This window comes from Pterocles gutturalis, unplaced genomic scaffold (assembly GCF_000699245.1).
Source record: "Pterocles gutturalis isolate BGI_N339 unplaced genomic scaffold, ASM69924v1 scaffold11133, whole genome shotgun sequence".
Classification (NCBI taxonomy): Eukaryota; Metazoa; Chordata; class Aves; order Pterocliformes; family Pteroclidae; genus Pterocles; species Pterocles gutturalis.
In genome coordinates this window covers 36,730-54,884 of record NW_010125663.1, presented here as the reverse complement: position 1 = coordinate 54,884, position 18,155 = coordinate 36,730, and the positions used below count along the sequence as shown (strand labels likewise).

Genomic DNA, 18,155 nt, shown 5'->3' with positions numbered 1-18,155 from the left:
GCAGGATGTCCTTAGTAGGACATCCTGAACTAACTCCAGCTGTGTTGGAGGTTTAACTGCCTGTAAGTACTCAGGCTGGCAGAGAATTTCAGGAGCTTTAACGAACAGTGTTATCCAGAAATTCCCAGTGATTTTATTTTTCATGTTTGTTTCCAGTGTTCTAATCATGTAAGATACTTCTCAGGTCTTTGAAGTTATTCATTATATGACATTACTATGAATTCTTAGTCAGCTTCTACTTTTTATCTTATTCCTGTGATCCCTGAACAGATTTTTTTTTTTACAGTTATTTTTATTTGATTTTGGCAGTATAACTACTTTGTTAGCCAGGAAACCTGTAACTGTCAGTTTATCCTGTGACTTTTTTTGTAATATTGTTCACAAGAACATAAATTAAACGGGTTAAAGGGATCAGCCTGCTTCAGCATTTGGGTCTACAGTAATTTCTTATAGAAACTGTCAGTACTTCTGCATGTGCATACATTTTCCTTCTGTCCTGCTCTTTACTATTTTGCGTCAGTTCCGTATGCCTAGTCATTAGACATAGCTAAGGTAACTGAAGCTTATATAGCAGTCTCAAAACAAACAAAAACCATTACAGAATGGGTGGAATTAATCTTTCAGACCTAAGAGATTTTTGTTTTGGTGAGGGATACTACCTGCAATAACTTGTCACAATTTAAAAAAAAAAAAAAAAAAGAAAAGAAATAGAGAGTAGCAGTGGTTTTTTTGAACAATGGTGTGGAAATATTTTCCAAGAATTTCTGTTGCAGCCTCATTAGAATAGTTAAATATTTTTAACTGGTGTTCTTTCCAGTTTTTTGTTGAAGTCTTGCTGTTGTGGAATACAATTAATCTTTTTAATGTAGTTGTCGCATCAAGGAATTTTTTTCCTGCATAATTATGAATATGTATAGACAAGAATGAATGAATTTTGAACAGCATATAGTGTCAAACTTGAATTATTTTTTAATTTCAGAAGGGTTAGTTTACATGTTAATTAAGAGTTTTAGTTTTCAGCTGCTGTATTGGAATGTGTGAAATGTTGAAGCTGTCTGGTTCTATTGCCCAAATTGAAATAGACATTAAAGTCATTGCTGTGGAGTAGCATGGTCCTAAATTCCAATACTGAGTTGCTTAGAGAGCTCCCAATAATTAGTTTTGGGTTTTATTTATAGTTAAAATACTGTTTCTGATAAACATGAAAACTGGCCACTGTTTAGGTAAGACTTAAACACAAGCTTTGTTTTAAAACATCTCTCAGCTTTGTGGTAGTAATTGACAAGCTCTGTTTCCAGAGTGGTCCTGAACTAGAACTATGTATGGGCATGTACTTCCCAGGGTGGCCAGATGTGTGTCAAGAAGGGCAGCCAGCTCTGCAGCATACTTACCCATCCCTCCCTCAGAAGCCCATCTGGTGGCCCCTCACCTGCAGTAAGATTTTTAAAGTGAGCTTTTAGAGGGAATTGTGATTTTTGTTTTCAGCTTGCTTCTGATTTTACTGTCATTCTCTTCTTCTATTTTAAGAACACGAAACAGAGATGATATTTTGTCTAGACGTGAAAGATCAAAAGATGTTAGCCCACCCAGTAGATGGTCCCCATCCAGAAGAAGGTCTCGGTCCCCCATTAGAAGGAGGTCTCGTTCACCCCTTCGACGTAGCCGATCTCCGAGAAGGCGGAGTAGGTCCCCTCGGAGGAGGTAAAGACACACTGCATTTTTTAATATATTTTGTAAGATACTCCTAAAATAATAATAATTGCTATCTTATGCGTAAAAAGGCTATGCTTTTTTGTCTACATTTATATGTGCTAGCATAGTTTAATTCATTTTGTCCTCCATTAATTCATTTGTTTTGTTACTTGTAGGAGTCATTACGTACCTTTATGTTTTATGAATAGGTTTTCCTCCTTTTCTTCAAAAAAACCAAACCAAACTGAAATCCCTAAAACCCAAACCCCTCTTATTGTTACCAGGGATAGAGGCCGAAGAAGTAGGTCTCGCCTTCGAAGGAGGTCCAGGTCACGTGGTGCCCATAGACGTAGGAGCAGAAGCAAAGTTAAAGAAGACAAATTTAAAGGTAGTCTCTCTGAGGGCATGAAAGCTGAACAGGAGTCTTCATCGGATGAAAAGTAAGAATTAATTTTTAACTTGTGCTGACTATCTAAAAATACAGATCAACTGATATGGAGAATAAACTGACATTCACGTTCATGGTGTAGTTTTTTGGGTTGTCACCTAAAACCTTAATCATGTTTTAGTACTTGTGATCTTGTCAAATTACTTTTGAGTTAATCTGGAAAACTTTGGAGTATGCAAGAAATATCAAGACTTGTTGGCTAGTGGGTAGACCCGAGGGGATGATAGGTTGTTTAGTTTCTAAATTCAGCTTGATCAGTATCTCATGAAAACATTTGGTCTGTTTCCTGAGGCTTATTTCTTGAGGAAAAACTGTAACAGCTGAAAGGATTAATTGCTCTCTGCAAATTGGTTTTATATTTGCTAAATATCTACTTACTCCAATTGCACAAGAGTATGGGTTCTTAAATTATGGAGGAAGAATGATGCTGGAATGAAAATGAACAAGGTTTTTTGTTTTTGTTTTTTCCCTTAAAAAGCAGTTACTCTTGATTGTTTGCAGTTAAAAATTAAATACTCAGTCCTAATGAGATAGTGAAATATGAATTTTCTCTGTAAGATGTAAATATACACACTGGGATTTAATACACCTTTGTTTTCTGAGTCCGTTGAACAGCTATTGTTTATTATATTGTGTGCTTTCTATGCCACAGAGCTGCATTTGGTAAAATTCAGTTGATAATTACTTTTTTATATAGCATCATAAACATAAAATTGTATTTTTATAGTCTTGAAGACTTTGATTTGGAAGAAGAGGATGAAGAAGCAGAGATAAGACAAAGAAGATTACAGCGGCAAGCAATAGTTCAGGTACACGGTTATATTATCACATGAGTTACAGAAACTGATTTTATGCTTTTCATGTAAAATGTGCTAAGGGAAGGCTCTTAGCCTATTATTACATTATGATAGTAATTACAATTACTATATGTTTTCCAATTAGTTTATTGTAAATGTCTCAGTTAAACTTTACACTTTTATTGCAACAGCATTGCTTTTGAGTCATTTTTGTGTTACACTTAAGCATTCTCTGACAGTCCTATGACACGTTAAAAATGTTCTTCAGTTATCTTAATCTGTAGGTTTTCTTTGTAGCTGTATCATTGATATAATAATGTCAGTATAGCATTAAGTTACATATCAATTAACCAAACTGGTAAGTTTGTTTCAAGTAAAAGTTGTCCATTTCCAAAACTTTATAAAGCCACTGACATGGGTTCCCTCTCTCCTCATGAAAGTGGATAATATATTCAGTTACACGTGTGAGTTCTCATGAACTTCTTATTCCTGGTAAGCAGGTAACAGTAGTGACAGGTAGTATGTGATTGAGCTGTGGCCAAAGAGGATGTAATTCTACAGGACAAGTTTCTTTTTTAAAAAGTTGGGTTTTAGTACGCAGTTAGAATGTAGTAGTAAGCAAAACGCTGTAGCAGATTTACTTAATATTTGCGTATAAAAATACCAGTTATAATGTGGTGCTTATTTTAAGCAACACTAAAAATACTATTCATCATTTGACTTTTGTGCAAAGCCCATTGTAAAATCCTTCCAAGCTATGACAGAGCAAAACCATAAATTATTTTTAACCGTAAATTATTTTTAAAGGCTGGTTACACCTGTTGTTGGTCCATGCAGGAACCAAATTCCAGAGCTTCATTTCTTAAATGGGGAACCTCTGCTAGTATTATTTTGACCTTGATAACTGAGGGGTATCAGCATTAATTCAGTTTGATTTTTAACTTTTGTGAGAGGAAGTGGTATTTGTATAAATTCATACTTCTTGAGTTAAAAAAAAAATAATTTGTAAAGGTGTTGTCTTGAACTTTTTTAATGCATCTGAAATTTTTAAACAAGAATGAATGAACGAACAGGATTTCCAATTCAAATAAAAAACATAAATCTAAAATCTGCTTTTCTATACCATAACACTAATAAAAATGCAAAAGATATTAGGATGTCAGATATAAGAATATTATTTTTTCCTTGAAGACTTTGTTACATTAGTTGTCTGCTGGAATGGTGTAGTAATAAATCTATTGTTACTGACATTTAGTCACGCACGAAAAATAATTAGTCTTCAATAAAAATAGCTTTTCACAGAAACGCAAAAGCCTAAAGGACGCACGTGAATTTAACAATCTTTTGTGGTCTGGGCTGCAGTGCATTGTAGCAAAATGAGTTTTCAAAAGCTGTATCCCATTCTGCAAATAATCTGTTGCCATTAAAGATGTAGGTGATTATGAAAACAAAGGTTAAGGTTTAGCACAAACCAGTGAAAGAGTGAGTATAAAAATGCTTAAATTATGATAAGCAGTGATAGTGAGATTAATAATTGAATTTCTTTTTAGAAATACAAAGGCCAGACAGAAGACAGTAATATATCTGTACCATCTGAACCAAGCAGTCCTCAAAGTAGTACGCGTAGTCGTTCAAATTCGCCAGATGACATTCTAGAAAGAGTAGCTGCTGATGTTAAGGAGTATGAACGGGAGAACGTGGACACATTTGAGGCATCGGTAAAAGCCAAGCACAACCTCATGACGGTTGAACAGAACAATGGTAAGAATCTGTAATCTCAATGCATAGTGCAACTCTTAAGCAGATCACTTCAAAAGAGACATTTTGCTTAGTTTGCCTAAATCCTTCCAGACTTGGAAGTAGGTTGACTTTTTGGACAGAGTTTGAGAATGTTCCCACGAATATTATGGTGCTTAAAACATAACATTAAAGCTTGCTCATTAAGAAGGATTGTATGAATGGAACATGCTCTCTGTATTTCTCATAACTCTTAACACAATTAATGCTATAAATTTGGTAGAGCAAGTAATGATGCGATGCCTGTATTTATAGTTAAGAATCAACTTTTTAAATTGCCAGATTTTTATTTTCACTTGTGCATGTTGTTTCCTTAGAAGCTTAATATAGTCCTACTCTTTATTTTGGGGTGGGCTGGAAACCCTGGCCCTTTTGTCCCTTTTTTTGGTCAAAGCCACTGTGTTAGAAGAATATAGATAGTTTTGTAGTAATTTAGAATGGTTAAGGCTTTTGAGAGTCATTGCTACTAAGTCCATTTTGGTGGGATATCTTCTTGCTGAAGAAATGGCTATTTCCTCCTCTTTCTACCTGCACATAAAATATTGTACAACACTGAAATGAAATACATCTTGATATAAAACCTACCTTCCTTGTGCTTGCTGCGGCAAAAGAACATAGTGTCTCCCAGTGTACCTGGTAATACTGAAAATCAGCTCTCTTTTTTTTGTCTTTTGGAAGTAGGTTACTGTACGTCTTCCAAGCAAAAGGTTTGACTAGTTGCTGTGTGGACATGCTTGAGCTAGTTTTAACTGCTTCAGTTTCTCTTTTTACAGTTTAATTGTAACAGCACACTGTTTAACAAGGGCTTTGAAACCTGCCCAACCCTTAAGGAAATGGTTGGACAGTTAGCTTGGAGCTAAATAGCCACTATGCTCTAGTGGATGCTTCTTTTTGAAGTAGTAAAGCTGCATCTCTTTGGGACTGGTTTACTGCTCTGTAGTTTGTCCTGGTGTTCCCTTGAGCAGTATGTTTTCAGATTGTTCTCTTGCAATGTAGATGGAAACAACAATCTGATGTGCTTTTCCTTTATTTGCATACCACAAGTTTAGACTTAGTCTTCTTACGTGTAACTGACAATATCTTTTTCCTTTTTTGTCAGAGGAGCGTACTGCCTTCTAATTTTGTCCACTAATGTATATGAAAATATAACTGTTAACTACGTAGATTTTTTTTAAGGTGAAAAAGCCTATGAAACAAAGGTTTGTTTCCTATGAAAAGGGTTTGTTTTTAAAAACAGATCAGTTACACTCAAATCTGGGAATTTTCATATATTGGTAGAATTCTGGGTTGGAGGTGGCTATAACAACAGATGGAAGCAGTGGATCATCTTTCTTTGTAAGAGCCATCTATTGTTTGTATCCTGACCTTGGACAGAGGCAGGATAGTAAGTTGCTAAGGAACTAGTTAATAACTCATGGTAGCCCAGTGCAAGTGTAGGTAACTGGAAGTAAAAAGAAAATTTGAGGAAGTTGCTGGAAGGCTCTATATGTTGAAACAATGGTGTAACGTGTCTCCCCATTGTGTCAGGTGAGAGATCTATGCCTTGAAACAATCGTGTCAGCATGATGGATGAGATGAGAGGTTTTCATGCTGTCAGAAGATTTCAGTCTCGTTGTTATGTATGCAAGTAGTTGGCTATATGCATCGTGAGACCTGAACCATCTGAGGTTAACTGTTTATTTTTCTCCATTGCTTAATACCCTAAAGGGAGTGTCTGGGATTTACCATGGTCATTAAGAGATACTACCATAATGTGTGTTATGAAATAGTTTGAAGTTTACTTGCTTTCACTAATGCGTACTTAAATTTATATTTCTGTGCTTTTACCAACCAAGTAAAATGTCTTTGGGACTTTAAAGATGATTAAAAAGTGAGAAAGGGATAATCTTGCCCACATTAAAAATGTTTCTCTTTAAACATAATAGTTAACGTTGACTGAAAGCTATACATGAGGTCCGTTTTGACAGGGTTGAAGAAAACATTTTTCAAAGAAACAACTTGGGGGATTTACAGCTTTGGTTTTTAGTAAAATACCCTGTATTAGCAGAATAGCCTGAACTTGCGTATTGAAAACATGTCTGTATTTTTTTTATATATGCACACAGTCATTTTATATTTCTTTTCATACATATGTAAATAATCATTATCTGTAGCAATCATGTAAGTATGTACTTTTTGCTTTCTGCTGTGTGAATTATTTGAAAGCTATTATACTTTATTTTTCAAGAAGGTGTAAATTATTGAGTGCTTTGAAGAACTTATCCAGTCTGAGTTTTGTGTTTCTAGAATGTAAAATGGTATTTGCTTGAAGCATTAGTAGAGCTACCTGTTTGCCAACATACTGATCTTAGATTATGTTGTAAAGACACCAAGTCGCAACTTATACTGGTAACAGTTACTTGTCATCTTTTTCATGTTGAGTAATCTAAATTTCCTTTTCAGGTTCAGCTCAGAAGAAGCTGCTAGCTCCTGATATGTTCACTGAATCGGATGATATGTTTGCTGCATACTTTGATGTAGGTAATTCTTGGAGATTAAATGTGTGAATTTTTTTTTTTTTTGTTAGAGTTACTGTCACCTGAGGTTTGCAGGAACTTTGATTTGTAAAAGCATGTGTAACTGAGTGTATGTTCTGAATCTTTTGATCAACCAAGGGAAAGTAGTTCTTAATGAATACGTCAGTGAAAGAAAACCTAAATTAGTGAGAGTTTTACCAGAGTAAGCAATTAGGTATTCACCTGTTGTTTGCGTAGGACCTATAACGGCACACAGTAACAAACTTATAAAGATGTGCATTATGTTAATGTTACCATGCTGCACTATTCTAAATATGTGCTTTTTTCAGAGGTTCATGTATGGTTAATTGAAAGGTGTCTGTGTAAGATATTTTAGTTTGCTCATGATGGTGCATTGGAGTAATGTGGTGGTTTGGGGGGAGGGGGGTTTCTTTTGGCTGTAGAGATGCATTTCCTGTTCTTACTTTTGCACTCTTGCAGCAGCTTTTCTCTAAATGTACTGAAGTAGCCTGCAAATCTTGGTAGTCCAGTGACTAGTTTTGAGACTTTACTTGCTGTTCTCTATAAATCTACCTCATTGTTGCTGATGCACAACACTGAGAAATAAGTCAAGACAACAACTTTCTTCTTAACTTAGAAATTCTCCAGTTAATTTTGGTTTATGGCAGACATAATTTATTAGTTATGACAGAAGCATTGGTGACAAAAGGCTGCCATGGTGTCAGTCTAGTAACACTGATGATAATGAAATAAAAATATGAATCCCCCTTTGACCTGTAAAAAGATAAGTACTTGGAGAGTGTGGGGAGGTGTACTTTTAAAAACTTGAAAGTTATAAGTAGGGATTTCAGTGGCTTGTAAGTGAGCAGTTCCCCATTCCAGAAACTGTTATTCAGTTGAAGATATTATTTACTACTCATAGATTTGAATTTGTGATATCTATTGTCAAATCTGTTATGACATGTCAACAGCAATTGTAGTAATTTTATGATCATAACTATAATAGTATAAAATCTGAAGTGGCACTGAATGAACAGAAATTCAAAGCCTAAACAGCTACATATTCACCACAAATTGCTAAACTTTATTACTACAAACATACTGTAAGAAAAAATCTTATTCAGATCCAAAAAGTGCATTCTAACATGATTTGTATAAATTTCTTGTGGGTATTAATTGAAACTTTGCCCATTTATGTTTAATAATAGCTCTTTTGGTTGTTCCCTCCTCTTTCCTTGCATCAGTCTTTAGATATTGGTGTGTAAATAGCATTTTGTGTTCAGTAGTTTCTCTCTCCTACAAGGCAAGTGTGTTTGTACTGTGGAGAGGAACAGTGTTTGAGTAGGAAAAAAAGGGCTTTTGAAAGTAAACATAAAGGAAAAACATAGATCACACAAGCAAAGCTGTTACTTTTTATTTCAGAGCGCTCGTCTAAGGGCTGCTGGGTTTGGGAAAGACTTCAAAGAAAACCCCAATCTCAGGGATAACTGGACTGATGCTGAAGGCTATTACCGTAAGTTATATTTGTTGATTTGCAAGGACAGCTACAATGAGGGTGCTGAAGGGAAAAGATCCTCATGTAAAAAGCACTGAAATGTTATTCTAATGTAAATATATCATAGTGCCCTCACTGAGTATGTAATGTGATAGACAAAATGAGCATGCAGGTTTTAACCTCAGTTACGAAAGACTCCAGACTTACAGAATCACAGTTTGTTCCACATAATTTCCGCAAAGCTAGGTGATGTGAGACATTGTACGCTATGAAATTAAGTGATTATACAATTTATCCTGTTTTTCTAGATTATGCAGAATGTTTTTTTTTTTTCATACAATGTTGCATTACATATGTCACTCATAACTCTTTAAATTGCTTGATTTTATCCTTCAGGTGTTAATATAGGTGAAGTTCTAGATAAACGTTACAATGTCTATGGTTACACTGGTCAGGGAGTCTTCAGTAACGTAGTACGAGCCAGGGACATGGCAAGAGCAAACCAAGAAGTAGCTGTTAAAATCATCAGGAACAATGAACTTATGTAAGTGATGTTTTGTTTAATAATAATAAAGCATATGTAACAGCTGGAAGTTTTTCATGATGTGATTTGAATCTCCCTTTGTTTCAAGTGAAGTAACAGATTACAGCTGTGATTCCTGCCTTTTCTGCTAATATGAGCCAGATAATGGGAAGCGCTTGAGGACTATGTATCCACACTTCTTTACAGCTATCACAGGAGAAGGGTACTTGTATTTTCATCAGGCACTTTCTCATTTGCAAAACTGCAGGGAATGGTGGTAGCAAGAAACAAGGTTACAGTTAATTATGAGGCCTGCCCAGCCCTAAAATTTTTGAGATGGGAGTCATGGACTGTAAAAATTTCATTTCGATGGACTAAATTGATTTGGCGGGCTATTGGTTGGATCCTAATCAATCACCTGCAACTTACAAAAAGACATCAATACATTAATTACTTTTGTATGCTCTCTATATGTTTGCATGTGTATAGGATATATAAAAAGGGATGGAACTTTCCCTGTTGAAACTAAAAAAATATTTGAAGTCTTTCAGAATGAGTGAACATTAACTAGTATGATCTATTAAACTATGTTGTGTGAGGACTTGTCTATAATGTTAATTTTCAGTATTTGCTGCCGCATTTCTACAGTCACATATTATGTCCTCTTGCATTAAAGACAACTTAATGAAAGTCTTTTCCATGCATTTTACCTTGGAAGTTTTAAAAGTTGTCTTGCTGTGTGTATTAAAGGGGGGAGGGGTTGGGGATAAGCTATTTCAGTCTGGTGTGTTGAATAGATAATCACTTTGGGTGTGTACTTGACTCTATAGTGAGTTTAGCTTAAGACTTTTTTTAATAATGTATATGGTTAAGTACTTTTTTTTAAAAAAGTAAACTTCTCAAGTGAGTGCTGTTTGAAACTATAGTGTCATATTACAGGAGGAAATCTATTTTTAGCTTTACATGCAACCAGAAGGGAGGAGGAAAGGATAAGTAGGTTACAAAGGCACAGTGAAGATCAAAGAATTAAATAAACTTACCCAATGTGTAGACACTGACAGCGAACCACTGTTGTGATTTTTCTAAGCAGTGGTACGTTAAGTAATGACAAGACACTTCTCATTTCCTGATAATTATAACCATACAGGTGAATGGCTAGACTTAAAAGAGGTATTAAAATTTCCCTGATTTTGTTTTCTAATCATCGTTCTTTGTTTTCAGGCAAAAAACTGGCCTAAAAGAACTGGAATTTTTAAAGAAACTCAACGATGCAGACCCTGATGATAAGTTTCATTGTCTACGGTTGTTCAGGCATTTCTACCACAAACAACATCTCTGTCTGGTATTTGAGCCACTCAGGTAAGATGGCAAATCGGGGGTTCTTTGTAAAAAGTAAAGGACTACTGAGGGATCTTTACCTTTCTGTTCTTGGCTGTTGTTTTGATACCTTGTTCTGTTGACAAGATTCAAGGATGCAAGGAACTTCCTATGAAGAAAAAAAAAAAAAAAAAAATATATATATATATGATCTGGATGCACAAATCCACAAACTACTGAACTATTTCTGATTTACTTAAAGCATCATTGTGAACTTTGGACAAGATTTGGAACAAAATAATGTATTATTAAAGATGGTTCATCTCACCAGTGCTTCTCTTAATGATTTGTGTGCGTATATGTGTTTTAGTAGTCTTCATAATTCTTTGTTTTATGGGTTTGGATTAAGTATGCATTCCCAGAGAGGTTCAGCAAATGCTGTATGTTCTGTGAAGAGTACATCCGTAACAACAGTCTAAGGAAGAAAATTGTTAGTGCTTTGCACGCTCGCTTTTTCCTTTAACTAATTAGGCTCTTTTGACAGGTTAATTGTAGACACTGTATTTTATGATAGTTCTAGATGTATTAGTTGCCTTAGTTCCTATTCCTGGTTAAAGACATCAGTTGTTTGTATCCTAAGTTAATTTTTGCCGTATTTGAGGTGAAGATAAGTTATATGCTGAAGAAAAGCAGGTTTTATGAAATTACTATTATATTTTCATTAATAAGCTATACAACAAATTGTTTTCTTGTGCTGCACTATCTCTTTATAACAGGCTTGTACATTATTTATATCCAATGATGTGTTTGTCCTGAAATTGTGGTCTTGTAATCTGCTGTTCAAGTTACCAAAAAATCACCTCCTCAACCTGTATGTTTTGTGCACTTCCTTTTTTATTTATTTCTTCAGAAGACAAGTACAAAGGGGTACAATTGTTAAGAAAATGCTGTTGATGTGCAAATAAGTCCCCTCAAATTAATCTTTATTAAAAAATTAATCTTTATTTAAAAGTGTCCAGTCTAGTAAGTAATTGTACAGTATAGGATAGATCTGATTGACCAGCATTTTTGTTTCATTGCTGTAGCTAACAGATCAGTATGTGTTTCAAGTTGAATGTTGCTTTTCTCCAAAAATGCCTAAAGCTAACTGGTTTCTTCAAGATTGTCTTCCAGTTTAGGCCACTATATTTTTCTTTAAGCTCTTTTGTATGCTTTTTCTCTCCCTTTCTTTCTTTTAATAGTATGAATTTACGAGAGGTGCTGAAAAAGTATGGGAAAGATGTTGGACTCCATATTAAAGCTGTGCGTTCCTACAGCCAGCAGTTGTTCCTGGCTTTAAAGCTTCTTAAAAGATGCAATATCCTACATGCAGATATTAAACCAGATAATATTTTGGTAAGTAATAAAAAATGAAAAGTATTTTGCACATCCATCATGTAAAATTAAGTATTTGAAATGAATATAATTTTGTTAATTTAGGTGAAGTCAAAATTTATTTTAACTGAAAATGTTAAGGGTTCATGTTTTGATATAAAATGCTATCGTGTTGTAAATAGTAAGAAAGAAATAGAATACTGTATCTAAATAAATTCTTTTATTTAGTACAATCTTTCTCAAACAAACCTGCATCCACTTGCATCTTTTTAGAAAGCAGATCTTCCAAAGTAAGACAGTATCCTTTCTTGGGAGAAATCTTGGGACTTTTTCCATTAATAGTTGAAAAATGTTCTTGCTTTCTGCAAAATCAAAGTAGTTTGTTTGAGTCTTGATGGAGATTTTGTTTATGTGCGTGAGATAATGGGGAAAAGTCCTTAATGCCTTTTTTTTTTTTTTTTCTTTGCTGATTCTGTTAAACATTCTGGTTAGCAGAGCATGTGAGCTACATAAGAGGAATCAACCATGTTTCCTTTGGTTTTCTTGGTGGTCATTCCTGTGAAAAACTCAGATTTTTACATTATTTAAAATGTTCACTTCTTGCCATCACAGCAATAAAACCTATGTAAGCATGACATATGTAAGTAATACACTTTTATGAGTCGTACTCTAAATACTGGAGCTGAAAGTCTAAATTGGTATAATTTCAGGATCTGGAAGGAAATCCAGGTCCACCAAGGATACTTTGGTAAGGGAAAAGTAAATGAAACTGACTTTTTTTGTATTTCCCAGGAGCTAAAGACTTTAATTGTCAGTTGCAATTTAAGAAGGTTTTACAGTTTCCTTAGAATACAGAGAGGAAGGATTGAAATACGGGAAGAACTTCCCATTTAAAGGCTGAATGTTTTACTTAACTTAAATTTATTGTTGCTTTCACAGTGCTGTTGGTAATTCTGTCTACAGATAGTGCTAATGGATATTTGTTTAACTTTCAGGTGAATGAGTCTAAAACGATATTAAAGCTTTGCGATTTTGGATCAGCTTCGCATGTTGCAGATAATGACATCACACCATATCTAGTTAGTAGATTTTATCGAGCTCCAGAAATCAGTAAGTACATTTGGATTGGCTACACGTGTCATAAGCAGTAGCAGGATATACTGCTACTAGCAAATGAGAATTTGACTTGAATTTACTCTGTTTGGTCTTAGCAAAACATCACTCTGGAAATATGATGGCAGTCAAAAATTCAGACTTTGAAAGCATGCTTGTGTGACTCTTCATGTATGTTGGTGGTCAGCTCAGTGAGGACAGGGAGAAGTCATTCTGATTGGTTATAGTTATGTTTTAATTTAGAGGTATTGTTCTGACTTCTTGTTTTTTACTGTCAATTAATGCTGATTAGTTTGAGTGATAGGTAAAAACCTCCCTTTCTAAAATTGAAACACTGTAAAGGTTAAAAGGTTTGCATCCTTCTTTTATGGTGACTTCTTATTCCTGAAAGGAGGAGCACCAATATAGTTTACAAATCAGAATTTTTTCATCTGTCTCGTTTTGTAATATTATTTCTTTTAAGGCTACCTTTATGGAATTAACTGGAATTGCTCTGTTTCAGTTATAGGAAAAATCTATGACTATGGAATAGATATGTGGTCTGTAGGCTGCACGTTATATGAACTTTATACAGGAAAAATACTCTTTCCTGGCAAAACCAATAACCATATGTTGAAACTAGCCATGGATCTCAAAGGAAAGATGCCAAACAAGGTAAGAAAAGTATATTATTTTTAATTAAAATATGAAACTGCTTTAATGAACAATAGAACATACTTTATTTTTTCTCCCTGAATTCTATTTCTTATCATATGCGTCTTCTCTTAACAGCAAGTAAATATCAGACATCGCTCTGACTGTATAATTAATATTGATTTTAAAATCTTATGAAGTGAAAGTATACAGCTTCTTTTTCATAGACTAAGTATAAAGTGAAAGCAGAAACGTTCTAAGCACTGACCTGAAAAAAAATACGTAAGTCTATGGAAGATACTGTGTCCTTTTTTAACTGAACTATATTTTTTTATTCAATCTAGACATTTCTTACTGTCCTTTTGATATATTTTTCATTAGTATTAAATTATTCATGTTACATTAAGTTAGTAGATGCTGATACTAATTGTGGAATTTGTAAAATACAGAGAACTTGCCTGAAACTCTTGCCTCTCCCTCATTTTCCAGATGATTCGAAAAGGTGTTTTCAAAGATCAGCACTTTGATCAAAATCTCAACTTTATGTATATAGAAGTAGATAAAGTGACAGAAAGGGTAAGTCCTTTAAGTGTCAACTAACCCATTACTTTTTCCAAACTTTCCTACTATTATGGTCTTTCAAATGTATCTTGACATCCTAACTAAAAATAAAATTTTCTAAAGTATTAGAATGTCCTTTTGCAGCAGTATGGACAGGTCACATGATTATAAACTGGCAACAGGTTTTTTTCCTACAATTTAAGAATGTGTTTAAGAGAAATCTAAGTTTAATTTTGGCAGGTATGCAGGATACCTCCACATAATCTATCCTTAAATTACTAATAAAAGAAAATCTGCCTTCATTTTAGAGAAGGATATCCAACTTCAGAATGATGTGCTTATGTTGTAGGAGGTCACTATTACTTTCTGAATCATTTTAACATTGTGTATTTATCAAGAATCACAATTGCTGGTCAGATATGGAAACTTTACACTCAGAATTTTGATGTTCTGAGTTAACTGGGATGTTAGATTCATGTGTGCACCTGGTGCTGGCAAAAGATGCAGCCTGGCCTACCCATTGAAAGCATTATTTCCACTCTTTTCCTTTGCCCGTGTGAGGAGTTACGAGGCCATAGGATGACAAAGGGCACTGCTGATCAGATATGAGATAACCCTGCAGAAAAGTTGCTGCTGAAGCTGTGTAAAAGGGATAGGGGAGTTCTGCATTACTTCTGTTCTACAAGGTTGCCATTTTTGTGTTTGTAGGAGAAAGTTACTGTTATGAGCACCATTAATCCAACCAAGGACCTGTTAGCAGACTTGATTGGTTGCCAGCGACTCCCTGAAGACCAGCGTAAAAAAGTACACCAGCTAAAGGACTTGTTGGACCAGATCCTAATGTTAGACCCAGCTAAACGGATTAGCATCAACCAGGCTCTGCAGCACGCCTTCATCCAGGAAAAAATTTAAACCAGTTGAAGAAGTTTAAAGGGTTTGAGTAATTAAGATACAAAGACTGAAGAAATTTCACAGCAGTTATTAATGTATATAAGCATAAATATTTCCCCTGCAAAGTTGAGGAAGAAATGATACATTTGAATTAACATCAAGGCTGATATTTCTTTTAGAAATGTTAGAGTAATTTTGTTTTGTGTCTTATGTGAAAATTTTCACTGTAGAACTGTTTTAATTGCCAAGACTGCACAGAAGTACAATGCTAATGTATATGGTTGCAGTTCGTATATATTATAAAAAGAAAAAAGCATCTGTTATAAAAAAAAAAAAGGAGCAGTAATACTGGGTGGTTGATTTGTTGTTAGCAGACTTGGCTTCATTTTTGTCTTTAAAAAATGGCCAGCATAAATGCTGTTTATATTCACATTTTCCTAGGTGTGTGTGTGCAGGCCACAGCAGCATGCCCTTGGTGTAGTCAGTGCCGAAGGGGGTCTGTTCCTTCTTGAGCCTGCCCGCAGGGATGGTCTCCTCTTTTAAAGCAGGTTGTGTACAACTTTCAGTACACTGAAGGTAAGCTAACCCATCAACATCACCGGTGTTTAAGCTGTTATTTTAGTGGAACAACTGACAAATGAGAGACAATAGCATTGTGGCAGAAATCCCTGCATGTTTGATAAATGATCTTGTTTTATTTTCTGGCATTGCAACTGTGGCATATTTACAACTTCTGTTCATCACATTTAAAATTTTGAGAGCGCACTTGATGGATAGAGCGCCTTCAGTGTACTGTTTCTTATTACTTTAATTTTTTAAATCAACTTGCTATAGACTTTGTATACATTTTGTTAAATACAATTCACTATGACATAGAACCAGTACTTACAGAAGAGTTCATTTAGTAATTACATATGTTGGGATCTCATTCGAAAGACCTTATATCTAAAGGATAACTAGAAACATAATGAAATTTTTAACTATTTGTATGTCATTTTGAAAGTGTACTGCTTTATGCTAAAAGTGTTTCATTTGTTCATTGTTTTCATTATTTGTGATCATGTTGTCTTTCAATACAGGCATAAACCTTCCACTCTTGAACAAAGCAGCTGCTTTTTAAAAGCGGTAATTGCTTCTTTACCTTTATTTCTTTTGTAAATGAAGCTTTTCTTTAAGAAATGTGACTTTAAAGTGTTGTCTCTTGCATAAAACAGTTGACACTTACTTATTGTAAAGTGAAGATTGTTCTACTGCATGTAAAGTGGACCATGCAGATTTCTGTATGTTTTCAGTATGCATCATTAGATAATAAAGTCTTTTGTGAACAAGGCATTTGTAGCCATTTTTAAAAGAATCTGTCTTCAGTGATGGTAAATCAGGTAATTCGTAAGAACCACCCCTGCATTTCCTATTAATAATTTTAATTAAAGGGATTATTAAAAGTTATGATCTTTGGGAGAGCTATAGGCTATGTTAATTAGATATATAATTATCACTGCTTAAACAAAAACAAAGCAAAAAAAACCCCTACCGATAATGTCTGACTGCTTTCATTGTAATGAAATTATTCCTGTAGGACGTGGGATTAAATTCAGGCTTTAACTAATGTTTGTGCTGTTTTTCTCACTTTTCCTTTTGATGGTGCTGAAAGAGAAAAAGGAAAGCGAGTCACAGGCCACTCAACGCCTACTCCATGGGTCTGATTTGCTGAGACACCAACTTCACCTTCCTAACAAGGTTATTTCTGACAGCATGTGTAGATAAACATTTAGCAACAAGTTAAAACAGCTTGAAACATTTGAGTTGGTTATACAGCGTGAGGAAACTAGAATCAAACTTTTCAGGTCCATACTGCTGTTTTAATGTTGTCTCTTATAATATTAAGAAGTTAATCTTTTTGTTTTTATTAATATATTCTGAAAAGCTGTGAAAACCCCACTGGTTTCACATACTTTATAATACTTCTTTGAACTAAGAAGGGTTTTTGTATCTGTCTAGGTACATAATGGCAACAATCATGCACTCTTAGTGCACTCAAGAATGGAAAAATGATGCAAAGCAGTCATTCTGCTGGTGGGGAATACCCCACCGAGGAGATGTAATGAACTAACTACGAAAACAAGCAGGAGATGGGTGGTTTTGTATGCATATTTGGGACCTTCAACCTGTCTCTTCTCAATTTATATTGTAAAGTTCTTAAAAAAAATAATCTCTCCTTATTTCCACATAGCAAGGTATCTTGTTCATACAGGAAATTAAAAAAGCAATTAGCTTTCACGTTTAATGAAATACTAGTTGATAGCTAGTTAAGTAGAGAAAGTAACTTGCACTTTTACAACGTAGGCAGCACTTCTGAGGGCAGTTTTACACAGTTGTAGTAATAGCTTATTCTTTCTGTTGCTTTGTACTTTATTCTTAAAATAGGAATATAAAACAATGAAATGAGTTGGTGATACAGAAACAGAGCAGTAGAAAAGATGCCCCTTAATGCCTACAGAACTGTTTTGAGCTATTCTGGAGAAGCATAAAGTTGCTTGTTCACTTGTTCTTTGTGTTGTAGGTGCAGCTCAAAAGAAGATGATGGCTACCAGAAGACATGAACAAAGGTTTCTGTCCTATAAAAGATATGAAAAATGCTCTTCATGTAGTTCTGTCTTAATCTTTTGGTTTCCAGCATTCCAATTTAGAACTGATTAACATTGCTGCAGTAGTGATAATTCCTGAAAAAATACTTAACAGTATTAGAATTTGTTACATAGATGTGCTTGTTTAATTTCTGGTTGAAGAGATTTTTTTTTTAATTGGGATTAAATGTAGGTAAATAAGCATTACTGTTTAAATGAAGTTTTCTTAAAATGATACAATGATTGGTACAAAACTTAGGAAATTTAGGAAAAAATCTGCCATTATATTTGGTGAAAATACATGTGTTTTTACTAGGAAACATTTAAGCAGATGGTGCACTTTTTTCTTCAGCAGGTTCATTTTTTTATTTTAA

General features: G+C 34.5%; 1 protein-coding gene across 1 annotated transcript in view; it reads left to right on the top strand.

Moving 5' to 3' along the window:
* PRPF4B (pre-mRNA processing factor 4B) overlaps positions 1-15,490 on the top strand; it is a 21,164-nt gene extending 5,674 nt beyond the window's left edge. The window contains exons 4-16 of the mRNA XM_010078656.1: positions 1,528-1,701; positions 1,977-2,132; positions 2,868-2,949; positions 4,488-4,698; positions 7,177-7,250; positions 8,673-8,763; positions 9,142-9,289; positions 10,490-10,627; positions 11,827-11,980; positions 12,955-13,069; positions 13,575-13,726; positions 14,195-14,281; positions 14,975-15,490. Coding sequence (XP_010076958.1) covers positions 1,528-1,701; positions 1,977-2,132; positions 2,868-2,949; positions 4,488-4,698; positions 7,177-7,250; positions 8,673-8,763; positions 9,142-9,289; positions 10,490-10,627; positions 11,827-11,980; positions 12,955-13,069; positions 13,575-13,726; positions 14,195-14,281; positions 14,975-15,178 — 1,786 coding nt within the window. The 3' untranslated portion in view covers positions 15,179-15,490. The remainder of the gene's footprint in view (positions 1-1,527; positions 1,702-1,976; positions 2,133-2,867; positions 2,950-4,487; positions 4,699-7,176; positions 7,251-8,672; positions 8,764-9,141; positions 9,290-10,489; positions 10,628-11,826; positions 11,981-12,954; positions 13,070-13,574; positions 13,727-14,194; positions 14,282-14,974) is intronic.
* Positions 15,491-18,155: the final 2,665 nt, after the last annotated feature.